This window comes from Neophocaena asiaeorientalis, unplaced genomic scaffold (assembly GCF_003031525.2).
Source record: "Neophocaena asiaeorientalis asiaeorientalis breed wild unplaced genomic scaffold, Neophocaena_asiaeorientalis_V1.1 scaffold39, whole genome shotgun sequence".
Lineage (NCBI taxonomy): Eukaryota > Metazoa > Chordata > Mammalia > Artiodactyla > Phocoenidae > Neophocaena > Neophocaena asiaeorientalis.
This window is the reverse complement of record NW_020175670.1, coordinates 6338590-6353970: the sequence shown is the minus strand read 5'-3', so window position 1 is coordinate 6353970 and position 15381 is coordinate 6338590. Positions and strand designations below refer to the sequence as shown.

At 33.4% G+C, this 15381-nt stretch overlaps 1 protein-coding gene across 4 annotated transcripts in view; it reads right to left on the bottom strand.

Moving 5' to 3' along the window:
* Nucleotides 1-15381, bottom strand: part of PDS5A (PDS5 cohesin associated factor A) — a 128271-nt gene that overhangs the window by 11541 nt on the left and 101349 nt on the right. For all 4 annotated transcript variants that reach the window (XM_024731636.1, XM_024731639.1, XM_024731637.1 and 1 more), the window contains 8 exons: nucleotides 12920-13043; nucleotides 12395-12599; nucleotides 11778-11892; nucleotides 7925-8057; nucleotides 7250-7369; nucleotides 4711-4773; nucleotides 3822-3967; nucleotides 2473-2581 (listed from right to left, as the gene is read on the bottom strand). In XM_024731636.1, the coding sequence (XP_024587404.1) occupies nucleotides 2473-2581; nucleotides 3822-3967; nucleotides 4711-4773; nucleotides 7250-7369; nucleotides 7925-8057; nucleotides 11778-11892; nucleotides 12395-12599; nucleotides 12920-13043 (1015 nt within the window). The remainder of the gene's footprint in view (nucleotides 1-2472; nucleotides 2582-3821; nucleotides 3968-4710; nucleotides 4774-7249; nucleotides 7370-7924; nucleotides 8058-11777; nucleotides 11893-12394; nucleotides 12600-12919; nucleotides 13044-15381) is intronic.

Sequence of the window (15381 nt, the reverse complement as noted above, 5' to 3'; positions counted from 1 at the left end):
GTAAGAAATCTGATTTTATTCTAAGTGGTAATAAAAGTCATTGATGGACTTTAAACAGAGGACAAACATAATCCAGATTATATTAAAAAGATCACACTGGCTGCTATATTTGGTGATGAGATTGGAAGGGAGCAAGAATGTTAACAAGAAGGTAGAACTACTACAGTATCAGACGTTGAGTTAGGGAGTTCCCTGGTGGCCTAGTGGTTAGGATTCCAGGCTTTCACTACCATGGCCTGGGTTCAATCCCTGGTTGGCGAATTTCCTGCAAGGCGCATGGCATGGCCAAAAAAAAAAAGTTGAGTTAAACAAGAAAAAGATAATTTAAAAACGGGCAAATATGAACAGGCAGTTCACACAAGAGTACATCCAAACGGTCAACAAAAATACTGATCATCAGAGAAATATAAATTAAAACAATAGTGGGGCATTAGTTTTGATACTTAAACTGAAAAAAATTCAAAAGAACTATAAAACCTGTTTTTAGTGGGTATATAGAGAAAAAGTACCCTGCTGGTAGAAATGTCAAGTGTTCTAATTTTCGAAGAAAACAATATGAAAATATCTAAAATCTCTAGTATATTTACTCCTTGACCTGGCATTCCCACTATTAGAACTTATTAGCCCCTAGAAATAAAATCACCAGTAAATTTAATGCAACATTGTAGTGACAAAGAACAGGGAAAGGAAGTATTTATGTGTATACAAACATGAAAATGGTAACACCGTAGAGAAAAAATGGAACACACAGATAAGGCTGTTTAAAAGGGGGGAAAAAAGACTATTAAATGTCATGCACATGATCATATTTACACATTTATGAACATTATGTGCATATGTATAAAGAACTCATGCAAAAGCCAAATGAAGAGGAAATCAGTTGTCAGCTGTAGGCATGAAGAAATAGAAGACTCTAAAGGGCAACACTGGTGGTATTGCCTGCCTGCTCCACAGAATGTTAATGTGTTATTTCTTCTTTTAACCACCTCCCTTATTCATTCTTCATATTACCATTTGATTTTGCTCACAGAGTAAATAATAGGAGAAAATGTTCTGATTTGTAAACATGGATATACAATTTGCTGGATAATTTTTATATACATAACTAATAAATTGGTTTATGCATCAATCTCTTTGAGAAATTGGTTACCAAGAAACACTCTCTTAGATCTTTATCTTCTTTCAGTACAACAAGATAGTGTTTTGAGCCTGCAAGACTGAGACCCAGACCCTGGAAAGAAATGACCGTATCAACTTCTGGGAGATCTGACTGGGAAGCTATCAGGCTTTTGTCAAAATACAACCCCTGTCTCTTCAGGCAACAGTGAATCTGTTAAACATTCTTTGGAAGTATGAAGAAGTTAAAACAGTGTTTGGAACACTATAATATTACAGATCAATCAAAGTAATATTTTGGCCCCTCAGAAATTAGAATTTAAATGTCCAATTTATCTTCTATACAATTCTACAGCAGAGGTTGAAAAGGTTATAGATAGATGTTTGTACTAGATAAATATTTGCATCCCTGTACCACCTCTTAATACATATTATAAGCATGTTTACGTATCTGTGCAATATGCATATCTGCATCTAAGCATGATTATGTTCAATGTTTAATTCTATAGAAGGATCCCACAATATCTAAATCTACTGGTTTCTGAATTCTAAGAGTTTTGAAAGTGAGAGGTTCCCTATTACCTGAGTTTACTGACATACTGAAGTTCAGATAGCAAACAGCAAGAGTATGAATAGTCAGAGACTGACCTAAAAAATGTATCCTTACCTATTTAGTTTGAATTCAGATGATAATTTTGGATAGGAAAAGTTCAGCTACTGTGGAATAACTGTATAGTCCATTATTTTATGTACCTGAGGATAACCCCTAAAACATTTGATAATACCATAAATATATGGGGGGTAAAAAAAGTATGTCAAGAACATGATTCTATAGAAAAAGAAATAATAGGTCATTCTTACTGAGGCAAGTTATCATCCTACCAATGTTATACTCCTTTCTGTCCTGCCAAAAAATTGTTAAGAATATCGGGGGCCACAGTTAAAAGATACACCCATCAAAGAATGCAGCTGTTAAATAAAAACTCAAACGTATTTTAAAAGGTCAGCTCATTAAGTTTAACTTAAAACAACAACAACAGAAACAGTGTTGATCCCTGGTGGGAGCCAATAAAGTTTTGAAAACAAGATCTCAAAACACTTCAGTTCCTATTCTTTCAAGGTATTGGGAGAAGTAGGGTGGGAGAAGATGACCACACAAACTCTGGTAAATGAAGAGAGTGGACAAAGAATCACTTCTGTAGAGTGGAAGCCCAGTAAGTATAGCGGGGGGTGGTATACACACAGGTATAGTATGTAGTATATATTAATGTATAGACTGTGGGTTTCTTACCCCATCATAAAATTGAAATAAGAATCTCCATGGGAAAAACCCACTTGTTAAATTTTAAAATTTACCTTATTCTTTACTGGGTCAATATTCTTTACAGGTGTCACAGAAATAATTCTCACAGGGTTCTCTTCATTTTCACTAACTCCAGTTTCTGCTGCCTCTGAACTCTGTTCCCTGTTGAAGAGAAATAAACCAAAGCTTCTTTATTTCACCATATGAATAGGAAGTATACTCTCTCACTATACCAATAAGGAAAGAGGCTTAGGCTGATTTAGAAGCCTGGCCAAGTGAAGTAACGTTAACAAGACTCAGATCTTCTGTGGTTACAGACTACTGCTCTACTATATCAAGTTTTGGATTTCCATCTTACCTTACTAATGTAAGACAGAAATGACTGCCTAAAACCACCAGATAGAAAGTGTAGTTGACAAGCAACAAACAACTATTCTATAAGCCTATCTGTTGGGGGGTGGAAAACCCTAAAACAAAGCAAAAATACAACAGATGAGCGTAGAGTATAGTTTTCTCCAGTCTGTATTCTTAATGCTCTGTAAGGAAAGGGGCTGCAAGAAGAGGCCATAGGGGAGGTGTCTGACCCCCACCATCTATGTAAACCACAGATGTTCCACGTTAATTTTTTAATATTTTGGGATTCTACTGCTAAAAATGTGTTTAAAATACCACCACTGAATTTATGCTTAAAATTTCATGAATTAGAATAAAATCTTTAAAAGCCTCAATATTTAGTGTTGGTAAGAGTAGGGTCAGATGGAAATTTTTATGCAGTAGCTAAGACAGTAAACACTTGACATGTTAAACATGGAATCTTTTAAAAAAATATTTATTTGGCTGTGTCAGGTCTTAGTTGTGGCATGCAGGATCTTTGTTGTGGCATGCAAACTTAGTTGTGGCATGTGGGATCTAGTTCCCTGACAAGGGATCGAACCTGGGCCCCCTGCATTGGGAGCGCAGAGTCTTAGCCACTGGACCACCAGGGAAGTCCCAAACATGGAATCTTTAATAAGTGGAAAATGTTATTAACAATGTTATCTCTACTCATGCTATACTAATTTTGAGTTAAAAATCATATAAATTAATTTAAAGTTACATTTTCAGTTCTCCTAAGTGTTAAATTTAAACACAGACACACAGTTCCATGTAAATTAGTTTTTAGTATATTACTCTTACATTTTTTCCATTTAACTTTTCTACACATTTAGAATGCTAAACAGTTTCAAAATGTGTAGTACACTCTCAATTTCCATCATTAATTATACTAAAATTTAGCACTACTGTTTTTTACTAAGATGTTTCCTAAAGTCCATTTTTGTGATATAGTGCTTTAAGAAAAGAAACTGAAAGATGAACCAAGTAGTGAGTGATAGTAACAAAAACAACTGGAGAAAAAAATTGCCTTGATCGATTTCCGGTGGAAGGGTTCAGCTCTGAATTTACATTAATATTGCTTCCAGTCTCAGCTCCAGTGCTTCTAACATATGGTTTCCTTCCCGTTGCTGATAAAGGCTTGTTTACCGCACCTAGTACTCCAGCAGGTTTTGGCTAAAAATTACATATACGCATGTTATTTTATACCTTATTGAAAGGAATACATACAAATTTAGACACATGTAAGGCATACTGTTTCGCTTACGGCCAGGAATTGTTGTTGCTTTCGAAAGTTAAATCCTAAATTTATTAGAAATGGTAATTCTGTAAAACTATATCTAAACATAATTACAAATCAAAAGCATTACCTCTACTTAAAAATAACTGTGCAATATTTAATTATTCCTGTTGCTCAATCAAAACAAAAAGTGTCCCTAAAACATAGTGAAATACATAATAATTAAGACATAATAAAATGTCTTACAGGTAAACTACTGAGTATATATAGTAATAGTTTAGACAGACACTGTTTATCAAATATTAAATTTTCCTTTGCTCTTTTAGATGTCATATTACCTTTATAGAATATAAACTGTCTAACTTATTAGTACTTTAAAATTATCTTTATCTTACACATCTAAATTTATTATACCATTTTTCAGGGAAATCTGCTTTGTGAATTCTAAATAACTTGAAGCCTATCAGTACTGGTGAGAACACATGGTTGTAATTCTAAAGTGGTTCATGGCAAAAAAAAAAGCCTGAGAGAACAAATGCTTTAGATGCTATAATCCACAACATGATTCCTAAGAATCAGGAACTATAAAATCTGAGGGACATTTAAAGGTTATTTCTAAGAATAGCAGAAGTAATATGCACATGAGATAAAGAGCCCCCAATTATCTAGTACATAATACCTTTCCTGTTAACAGAAGTACTCTTGTCTCTTCTGAAATATAACTCTTGTCATTACAGAAGTCCTATCAAAAAAACAAACAAAAAAAAGTAAACATATTTTTATTGTCCATACAAGACTTCAAGGCATTCTGCTTTACAGTAACAGTTTCATTTGCGCTAAGAAACATATCAAACCATCAAAGCATATTTCATGAACCATACCATAAGTCTAGTTTTAAAATTAACTCAGTGACACACAAGACTTAGTCAAATGTCAGATATAAATTACTTAAATCACATTTTTTTTTGGCAGCGCCACGTGGCTTCCAGGAGCCTAGTTTCCTGACCAGGAATTGAATCCAGGCCATAGTCGGTGAAAGCACGGAGTCCTAACCACTGGAATGCCAGGGAATTCCCTTAAATCACATTTTAAATAAAACACATTTCTATTCTTTCATATGGTTCAGGGCAAACAGTCTCCAGTTTATTCAATGAACTATGTTCTCCACTCTATTATAAAATTTACTTTTTAAAAAAATTTATTTGGCCACACCACGTGGCACATGGGATCTTAGTTCCCCGACCAGGGACTGAAGCCACGTCTCCTGCAGTGTAAGCAAGGAGTCTTAAGCTCTGGACTGCCAGGGAAGTCCCTAAAATTTACTTCTTTGGGGCTCCCAAAGCATCCAAAATGGTACTATGCATATATATCAGGCACTTAATATTCACTAAAAGAACCCCACATAGAATCTCAAGAAAATTATCCTTATTGAAAAAAAATCTGTTACTTTAATTAAAAATGATTTGTTTCCTAGAACCATAAGTAGACTGTCCAAATCATAAAGGTAAATACACCATCAAAATCTAATTAAGTCAATTATAATATTCTTTGGCTGCAGTGATATTAACCAGTTAATAAATGAATTAAACCAAATGTGGACACTGATGATACTTCTGAAAGTTACATCTGTATAAGAGTTCAATTTGATCCTATGGTGCCTCTATCTGTTAATTATCCTCGGAATAGCACACGAGTAAACCACAATGGTCTCACAGAAGCAAAATGACTTACTGCCGTCTGGAAGTTCATTAATTTGTAAGTAATCGCACTTAAAAAATTATTTTTCTTTTATTAAGTTTACCTTCACACTAGTGTCACAGAAAAGAACAGAAGGCTTAAATGTGCCTATAAAAAGAAATAACACTTTTGGCATGTGTTCTAGGCAAGGCTGTTATCTTTCTTTTCTTCCCCACAAAGGCTTTTATGTAGCTAGAATAAATGTTACATGAAGATATACTATAGCTTCACTAAGCTATCTTAACATGCCTAGTTTTCTCCTGTCTGAATTTATACCATATTAAAAGCAACATATTAGAAAAGGAAATGAGGAAAGCTGATCATTTAAAACAGAAAAAAACCAAAATTATTATTAAGAAGGCTAAAGACATTTTAAGTTTCAATATCAAAACAAAAAACAATTAGAATCAGGTGTAGTGACAAACAGCAATTTAAATTCTTGATGTATGAAGATTCTATTTGGGTACTATTCCAGTCATGATAGCCCTGGGTCAACAATAAAGTAAATTTAAATTCAGGAGCTCACTCAGGAGTGTTTATAAAGACCAGTAAATTCACTTAGAACAGAAGTAACTTTGCAATCCTTATTATTCCTATCAAAACCAGGCAGAGTAAATTCTGAGTACTAAAAGTCTGATTAAAATTTTTGTTGAAAATTTTAAATGCCTTATTTTTTCCAATTAAAAATATTAAGGATATTTTTTTAAACAAAGCACAGGAAAGTTAAACTTTAAAATACCACCTTAAAGTGGGTAATAAATAAAAGGCATTCTTTTTGAAAAAGTTTCTTAATCCAAATTAGCTGGAAAAACTTAAAGAGCTTTAGTTAGCTGAAAAATTTACTTACATGGAAAACTTCATTTGCTGACAGCAGAATAAATGTACTATTATTAATACCATTTATTAAATGCTTACTTTGTGACAAACTCTTAGAAACCTAGGTATATTAGTAATTGTTCACAGGTATTATCATCATCTGCATTTTAGAGATGAAGACATTGAGGCTTAGAAGAGTTAACATGTGTAAGGTCCCTCAAATTAGAAATGGTTGATTCGAATCCAGGTCTGTCAATCCAGGTCCATTCATTCTAACATTTTATTTCATATATAGATGTATATATATTTATACTCTACCAAATATTTTGTTTACTTCTTGTCTGAAAAAATACTAACAGTGTTTTAATGAGATGAAAACAATTTAAGAAATTTGAAAATTCCTCTTACATATTAGAAATATCCAGAAGGAATAGCTCACATACGAACACCACCACCAAGCTTGATTTGTATTCTCTACTCTGTAAGGTGAGAATGATATTTTTCAGGCTTTGGAAGACAATCTCCCATTTCTTGATAAACTCACAGAGGTTTTTTTTTTTTTTTTTTTTTACTCTGTAGTCAAGACAATCCAATACTTGCCACTAGGGTTGATGGTAACAAATTTAAATAGGTTTAGTATGGTAGAAAAATGAAGGGAAGAATACCTTTTCAGGTTGTGTAAAAAATTTCATTGGAAGGACCGGATCCTTTGGTGAATCTGCATTGCATAAAGCACTTTTACTATTTATAACACACAGGGCCACATCACACACTGTATAAAGTTTCTAGGGAGGAAAAAAAAAAAATCACATATACCTTTCAGTAGTGAAAAATAACCACAAGTACCAATTCTAACCAATATATAAAATTGAATCAAAACAATAATATGGGGTTATTATTTATTCCTTGAACATTCTGCATTTGTATTTGGCATTTCTTCTTATGTAGCCTCCTAGTAAACAACAACAAAAAAGACCCCTTCATCTTAATTTAACATGAATGCCAAGTATGTGTTAAAAACAATAAACCAAACTAAAGGAAACATACAAAAAGAATATCTACTTGTCTGTAACTCTTACTAAAAGTTCTTAAGACAGCAATAGTTGTAAATTTTACTAGTTCTTATTCCTGTGCTCTGTAGAAGTTTTAATATCTTTTTCAAAGTAATAAATGTTCTTCAAATAATAGAATTCAATTTAATGAAATAAAGTAAAAACTAAGTATGTATTTTTAATAAATGTTCTGTATTTTATTATGTAATAGGAAAAACGAGTGGGACAAGGGTCATAATATTTTTTCCTGTAATATCTTAATACCCACTGGCCTAATATATATCTTACTTCATTTGTCTTGGATTCATCTGGAGACTGGGCATCTTTTGTTAGCTTGATGTTCTCTGCCATCTTTTTCATAAAGGCATGGCTGTTATTTTCATTCTTTGTCATCAAAACTTCAAGCATGAACCACAGGCACCTAAATGACAAACATATTCATTTAGTAAAGAGACTGATTGTAGGTGCTTTTGCTGAAGGGATTTAATAGCTTACTGGGAAGTTCTGTTGTCTGAATATAATAAGAGTATAATACAGAGAAAACGCTAATGATTAATAGAAATATCCTGTTAATAATATTCAATTCAAATAGAATCATATCACAAATAACAAATATGAACATATAGCTTAATATGAGAAAGTCTGACAGTTTCATGAGGCAAAGATTCATTCTATAGGTATTTAATAAACATTTAGATGATATAACGTGTATTAATATCCAGCAATGATAAGCGAACCAGCATATAGCACAGTCTTGCCATTTTGACTATTTGCAAGGTATGTAGAAGATCTAAGATTTGTATGTAATTCTACTGTGACATAACTGAATTTCACATGCTATGAGGCTGGTGCGCATAGTAACCAGTAATTCAGCTAAATAGTCACATCTCAAACCATTTTTGCTGTTTTCTACTTGTTACTTTATATTCATTTAATACATAAAGTGTCTGAAGGTGACACCTGAATTTCTAAGTAAAAATGAATCCCAAATCAGGATGAACATTAGAATCACTCGGGGAGCTTACATCGACAAATCTAGGATCAAGGCCTATTATTAAGTTCCCATGATGATTCTCAGGCAGCCACCATGGACTTACAGTTTTACTCCATCAACAGGAGAGAAAAAACATTTGATGATAATCTCTGTATACTTCTTTGGCTATAGTATATGTAAATGTCTTAAGAGACTACTGTAAGGGGGAAATAGATTAATGTACTTTGTCTTTAGTAGACCTGTCTTACAAGAAATACTAAACTCAGCCCTTCGGGCTGAAACGAAAAAACAACAGCCAGTAACTTGAAGCTGTAAGAAATAAAGAACACTGGTAAAGGTAATCACATAGGTAATATAAAGCCAGCATTACTGAACTTCTGATTTGTAACTCCTTTTTAAATATATGACTTAAAAGGAAAATGCATAAAATAATAATCATATATATATAAAATAAAACAATGTATAAAGATATAATTTTATCAATTAAAATATAAAGGGAGTGGAATAAAGTTGTATAAAAGCAGACTATCTCTATACTCATGAAACTAAGTTGCTATTATTCTAACTAGGCTGTTACAACTTTAAGATGTTAAGTGTAATCATTAAGAAAATAACTAAAAAATATACACAAAAGCAAGGAATCAAAAAGGTTCCCTACAAAAAACAACTACAGCTGACCCTTGAACAACACAAGAGTTAGGGGTGCTGACCCTCTACACAGTTCAAACCTGTGTTGTTCAAGGGTCAGCTGTAAATACAAAAATGAGAGGCTATGGAGCAATTAAGTAACAAAAAATAGGTAAGACACAGAGAAAACTAATGGCTATATGGCAGAAGTATTCCTTATCAGTAATTACTTTAAATGAAAATAGATTAAATCCCCCAATTAAAAAGCAGAGAAGCAGAGTACATTAAGGGGGGGGGAAGATCCATCTGTATCTTATCTACAAGAGACTCACTTTAGATATAAAAACACAAATTATTTGAAAGTAAAAGGATGAAAAAAATATACTCATTCAAACAGTAACCAAATGAGAGCTGGTGGCTATTTTAGAATTAGACAAAATGGATTGCAAAAGACCCAGAAGGACTATATTGATGAAAGTAAAACCAGTAAGAAGATATGACTATTATAAACACATACGAACCTAGCAACAAAGCCCCAAAATCTATGAAGCAAAAATTGACAGAATTGAAGGGAGAAATACATGTTTCCACAATAACAGATTTCAATACCCTATTTTCAATAATGGATGGAAAAACCAGACAGGGACTAAAAAGAAAATAAAGAACTTGAACAACACTATAAACCAATAATATATCAGACATATATGGAACACTCCAAATAACAATAGCAGAATACACATTTTTCTCAAGTGAACATGGTATAGTCTCCAGGGCAGACCGTATGGTAGGCCATAAAACAAGTCTTAATAAAAAGTATCTTTTCTGACCAGAATGGCATGAAACTAAGTCAATAAAAGAAGGAAAATAGGGAAAACTGGAAAACTCACACATATATGGAAATTAAACCACACATTCCTATGTTTTTTTTTTTGCCGTGTGGCTTGTGAGATCTTAGTTCCCTGACCAGTGATTGAACCCAGGGCCTTGGCAGTGAAAGCAGAGTCCTAACCACTGGACCACGCCAGGGAATTCTCAAACCACACACTCTTAAACAACCAATGGGTCAAAGAAGAAATCACAAGAAAAATTAGAAAATACCTTAAGACAAATAAAACAAAAACACAACATACCATACTTATAGGATTCAGCACTGGTAGTACTAAAAGGGAAATTTACAGCGATAACACCCTCTGTTAAGAAACAACATCTCAATGAATGATCTAACTGTATACCTTAAGAAACTGTACACCTTAACTAGAAAAAGAAAAGTGAACACTTCAAATTACATGGTAACTTAAAATGAAATGTTTAAAGATACTCAAAAGTACTGCATGCTAGATAGAACCAAAAAGTATGTGCCAGTGATTTCAATCCTAACTGACAACTTCAGTACTTTTCCCACATCACTGTTGCCTCTCGCAAATCTAATCCCTTTTTCACATGACTGCCTTGCAACTGAAATAGGGCTGAAAAGGTTCCTTAACATAGACCTTGCGTTCTAGGCAAATACATACATCACTTTTTCACTTTATGAAAGTGCTTTCTGGAAAATCCCAAAATAAAAGTTATTTTTAAAAAAAAAGGAAAAAGAATTTGCAAATAAAATATATTTATTAAGTAAACAGAAACTAGAATTGGAAGATATTTTAGGGATTATCTATTTCATATCTTGCATTTTATGGATAAGGCAACTGAAGCAGAGAAGTAAAGTTTTTACTCAGATAGCTAAGACTAGAACCTATGTCTACTGAAAGAGCTACAGGAGGCAGAGATAAACTGTTGATTACAACCTCAAATAAGATTAGGGATAAGGCTTCACGTCACACATAGAAAAATCATAGTACTTTAAATACAAGCTGAAGGAACCAATTTAAACGTGCAAAGCAAAAGCACAGCAATGGGAAAATAGACATTGCTTTAAAGTTTCTTGGAGGTCATTTGTAGACAATCCTAGGCTACTTCATACTTGTTCACTCACCCTGCATCATATATAAAGTTCTATTTTACATAAAAACACTTCTTAAACAAGTGTTTTGCAATTGTTTACCTGCCTGTCTTTCCACTAGAGACAAATCTCTCTGTGACTGGTGTAACAAATCTAATTTTGTATTACCATAGACCTGCCACAGAGTATCTCATACGTGTGTACATATTTTTGAGGAATTATCTTTTGAGGTTGAAGTATAGTTTTAAGGAGAGAAATTTTCACTACATGGCTTTCTAAATTATCAAACTGAAGTAACTGAAGCCCATCTTAATACAAAGGTAAAAATAACATAAAGACCAAATCAACTTATTTCACAGAATCAGCTAAAGCTAACTGCAAACAAACAGGAAACAAAACAACCAAATAGAACTTATTAGATAGGAACAATTTTGTAAGATGAAACTTAAAATTTACAATAGAAGAATAAAACCATAAAAATGTTTTTATTCTAATGCGAATAGTAAAAGGAAAAAGTTTAGCATTTTTTAAAAAGGAAAAATAATTGTTAGACTTATTAAAAATCAATGACTTACTCTTTAATATCACGAAGTTGATCAACATCTTGTGATCTTGTAAAATCTGGATCATGGGCTAGCAGGTGAATCATATATGGAACTACATACTCAGGCAACAGTGATAATAATTTCTCTGAAGTGAAAACATTATTATTAACAATAGTAATATAGCCTTTATAAAAATCCCTCCCTAATTTACGTTCTAACCGCTTCAGTTAACATTTTTTCCCTCAGTTATTTCTAAATTAGAGGCAACCTAACATCTAGATGACACTGAAATAACTTTTTTCAATTTTGAAGGCTACTGAAGACAAAGGATAATTTAATATTGCGTCCCTGGCAAAGCTAGGAAAGTAATTCTTTACTCTCTGACATCAGAGCAATGTGTTCAAATCAAGCCACACTGCAGATTCCATAAGAAAAAACGCAGTTCCTCCAAACAGTTTTATGCATTATAAATAGGACTCAGAAACCAGGATTTTAGATTTTACTTACACCTTAGCTACAACAACAGCATTCTATAAAGGTCCCAGTGTTATTATAAACTATAATAGAAATATATGAAATAAAACCCTCCACAAATTGATACACTGACAAGATATATCTGCACACTGAGCACTTTGAAAGTTACTTACCAGTAGCCATGGGGTTCTGTTTAATGTACTCCCTGCGTATACTGATATTTTTTAGTAAACACTGTCGTGCATGTGCTCTTCTCTCCTTCACAGGATCTTTGGCACACAAGGCAAAGATCGCCATGTACTCCAATGGGAGGAGTAACTTCACAAGTGCCTTATGTAGCTTCTGAGCAAATATCTGCCTTACTTGATAGCACTCATCCTACAGCAGCACAAAACCAAAAATACTTAAATAAAAGTATTAGTACTTTTAAAACCATGACAAAAACCCCTAGTTTAGTTTTTAAAAATTGGCATTTACAAAAAAACAATTTAAGCATTTTTAATGTCTTCATTTAAAAAAAAAGATAATTATACTGAGGGAGTAAATAACTTAATTTTGGGGAGTTAACTGGTTAGAATAGTAATAGTAGCAATCCCTTTTGTGCATACATCCATACAGCAAATGGATCTGTAATCTAGAAAGTAAATAAATTTAACTTTGAAGGCCAAGTAAATGACAAAAATAAGATTGTTACTTACATTAATAACAAGCGCACAGAGCTGAAACTGTTCTGGGGTTATAATTTCATGGTAACAAGGTTCCTGAGCAAGCTTCATTATGGCACTACCAGCAGCTAATCGCAAGCGAGACATATCAGATTTACTATAAACAAACAAAAAAGAAATAAACATTTCCTATAACCATTATCATTCACAAAACTCTTTGATCCCTTTTTGACTGTTAAGGTCTTTAGCATAATTTATGCTTAAAATGACATAATGTACAAATATGGGAAATTTACTTTGAGTCCTTCAATTCAACACAGGGCAGAAGGCTCAAATCATCGTGACTATCTGATATTAAATTTATCTGCCTTCATTTAAAATTTTTAAATTTATTTTATTCAGGTATAGCTGATTTATAATATTAATTTCAGGTGTACAACATAGTGATTCAAAATTTTTATAGATTATACTCCATTTATATTTATTATAAAATCTTGGCTATATTCCCCATGTTGTACAATATATCCTTGTACCTTATTTTATACATAGTAATTTGTACCTTTTAAGCCTGTACCCCTATCTTGCCCCTCCCCATCCCCAACAGTAACCACTAATTTGTTCTCTGTATCTGTGAGTCTGCTTCTTTGTTATATTCACTAGTTTCTTTAATTAATCAACCAATCAATCAAATTAATTAACTTTTTGGCTGTGTTGGGTCTTTGTTGCTGGACACGGGCTTTCTCCAGTGGCGAGCGGGGGCTACTCTTCATTGCAGTGCGTGGGCTTCTCATTGCGGTGGCTTCTCTTGTTGTAGAGCACAGGCTCTAGAGCGCAGGCTCAGTAGTTGTGGCGCACGGGCTTAGTTGCTTTGCAGCATGTGGGATCTTCCCGGACTAGGGCTCGAACCCGTGTCTCCTGCATTGGCAGGCAGATTCTTAACCACTGTACCACCAGCGAAGTCCTCATTAGTTTCTTTTAATTTTTTAGGTTCTATATATAAGTGATAACATACGGTATTGTCTTTGTCTGACTTATTTCACTAAGCATGATACTCTCCAGGTCCATCCATGTTGTTGCAAATGGCAAAATTTCATTCTTTTTTTATGTTTGCCTTCGTTTTTAGTTACACTCTAGCTTAGATCTTCCACCACAGCTAAGCAACTCTGCTTATGCGTACAACAGCACTAACTGCAACGCTAGCAAGAAACATTTACATTAGGAACTGTATTTCTCATTTTAAGAGGCATTCACATTCATCATAGAAAACTTGATATTAAGAAAAACCTGAAAAATTAAAAATCACTTATTTAAAATCGATTGTATTTCCCACAATTTTTAAATGCATACATTTTAAAATGCATACACATATTTACACAGACATAACAGAAATCAATCTTAAGCCTACAAATGTCTGATGAAATGGAGGGGGCTATGAATTAGGAGGTGATCTGTACCAGAAAGTGGGAGGCATCAGACAAATATCTAAAAGGAAAGGATATGGAGGTGAGAGCCAGTCTCTCTCAGGTACTAGTCTCTTTCCTTTGCAACAGGAAGTTTTCCAAGGGACTCCAGGAGTCCAGGCACTCCCACCCACACCCAGTCAACTTTTATAAACTAAATGATAAAATGTAACAGTGAGGTGGTGAAAGGATAGTCTTCTTACTTCAACTGCTATAAGGAACATAACATAGCTTTGATATTTCAAAGACTTTAGGAAATGTGGAAAGCTGCCCTGAATCCACAAGGGACTATTATTTAGCATACAGGAGGAGAAAACATGGCACTCTTGGACCACATGACCATCAAACTGAGCACTGGTAACAATGAGGAACCCTCAAATGGCTTTAGAGGCAAATGATTCAGGAATTAAAAAAAATTAATGCTACTATTTGTGTACTTAACTCTGTAAGATGAGGAAACTGAGGCTTAGGAAAGTGACTTATACAAGTTCACACAGCTAGTAAATGGAGCGTAGGTAGAGTTGAATAAGTTTCTGATTCCAGAGCCTAAGCTAAACTATGGGATACATAACATCTAATTAAGATCTGCATAATATTTCATAATATGTGTGTTCCACAGTTAACCATTCCCCTATCTTCTGTGATGATAAAAAATGCTGGAAAGAACATGTTTGTATATGTATTTTTGTATGATTCTTTTATAATTTCATGAGTGTAAAAATAAAGAGTCAAAAAAAAAGTCAATGGATAACATTTTTAAGGACTTAGAAACAAAGTGCCAAACTGTCCTGCCAAGACTGTGCCCATTTATATTCACAGGATTTATGAGGGAACCCATTTCCCTGATCCCATGGAGTGATGATTGCTTAAAAAACTTTTTGCTGATTTGACAGACAAGAGGTTCCACTTAAATTAAAATTGTACTTATTGTATTTAGTGATGTCAAACACTTTTTTAAAAGTAAACTGGTAATATATAATCTTCATCTTTATTGGGGATCCTATTTATCATTGATTTGTAAGAGCTCATTATTAA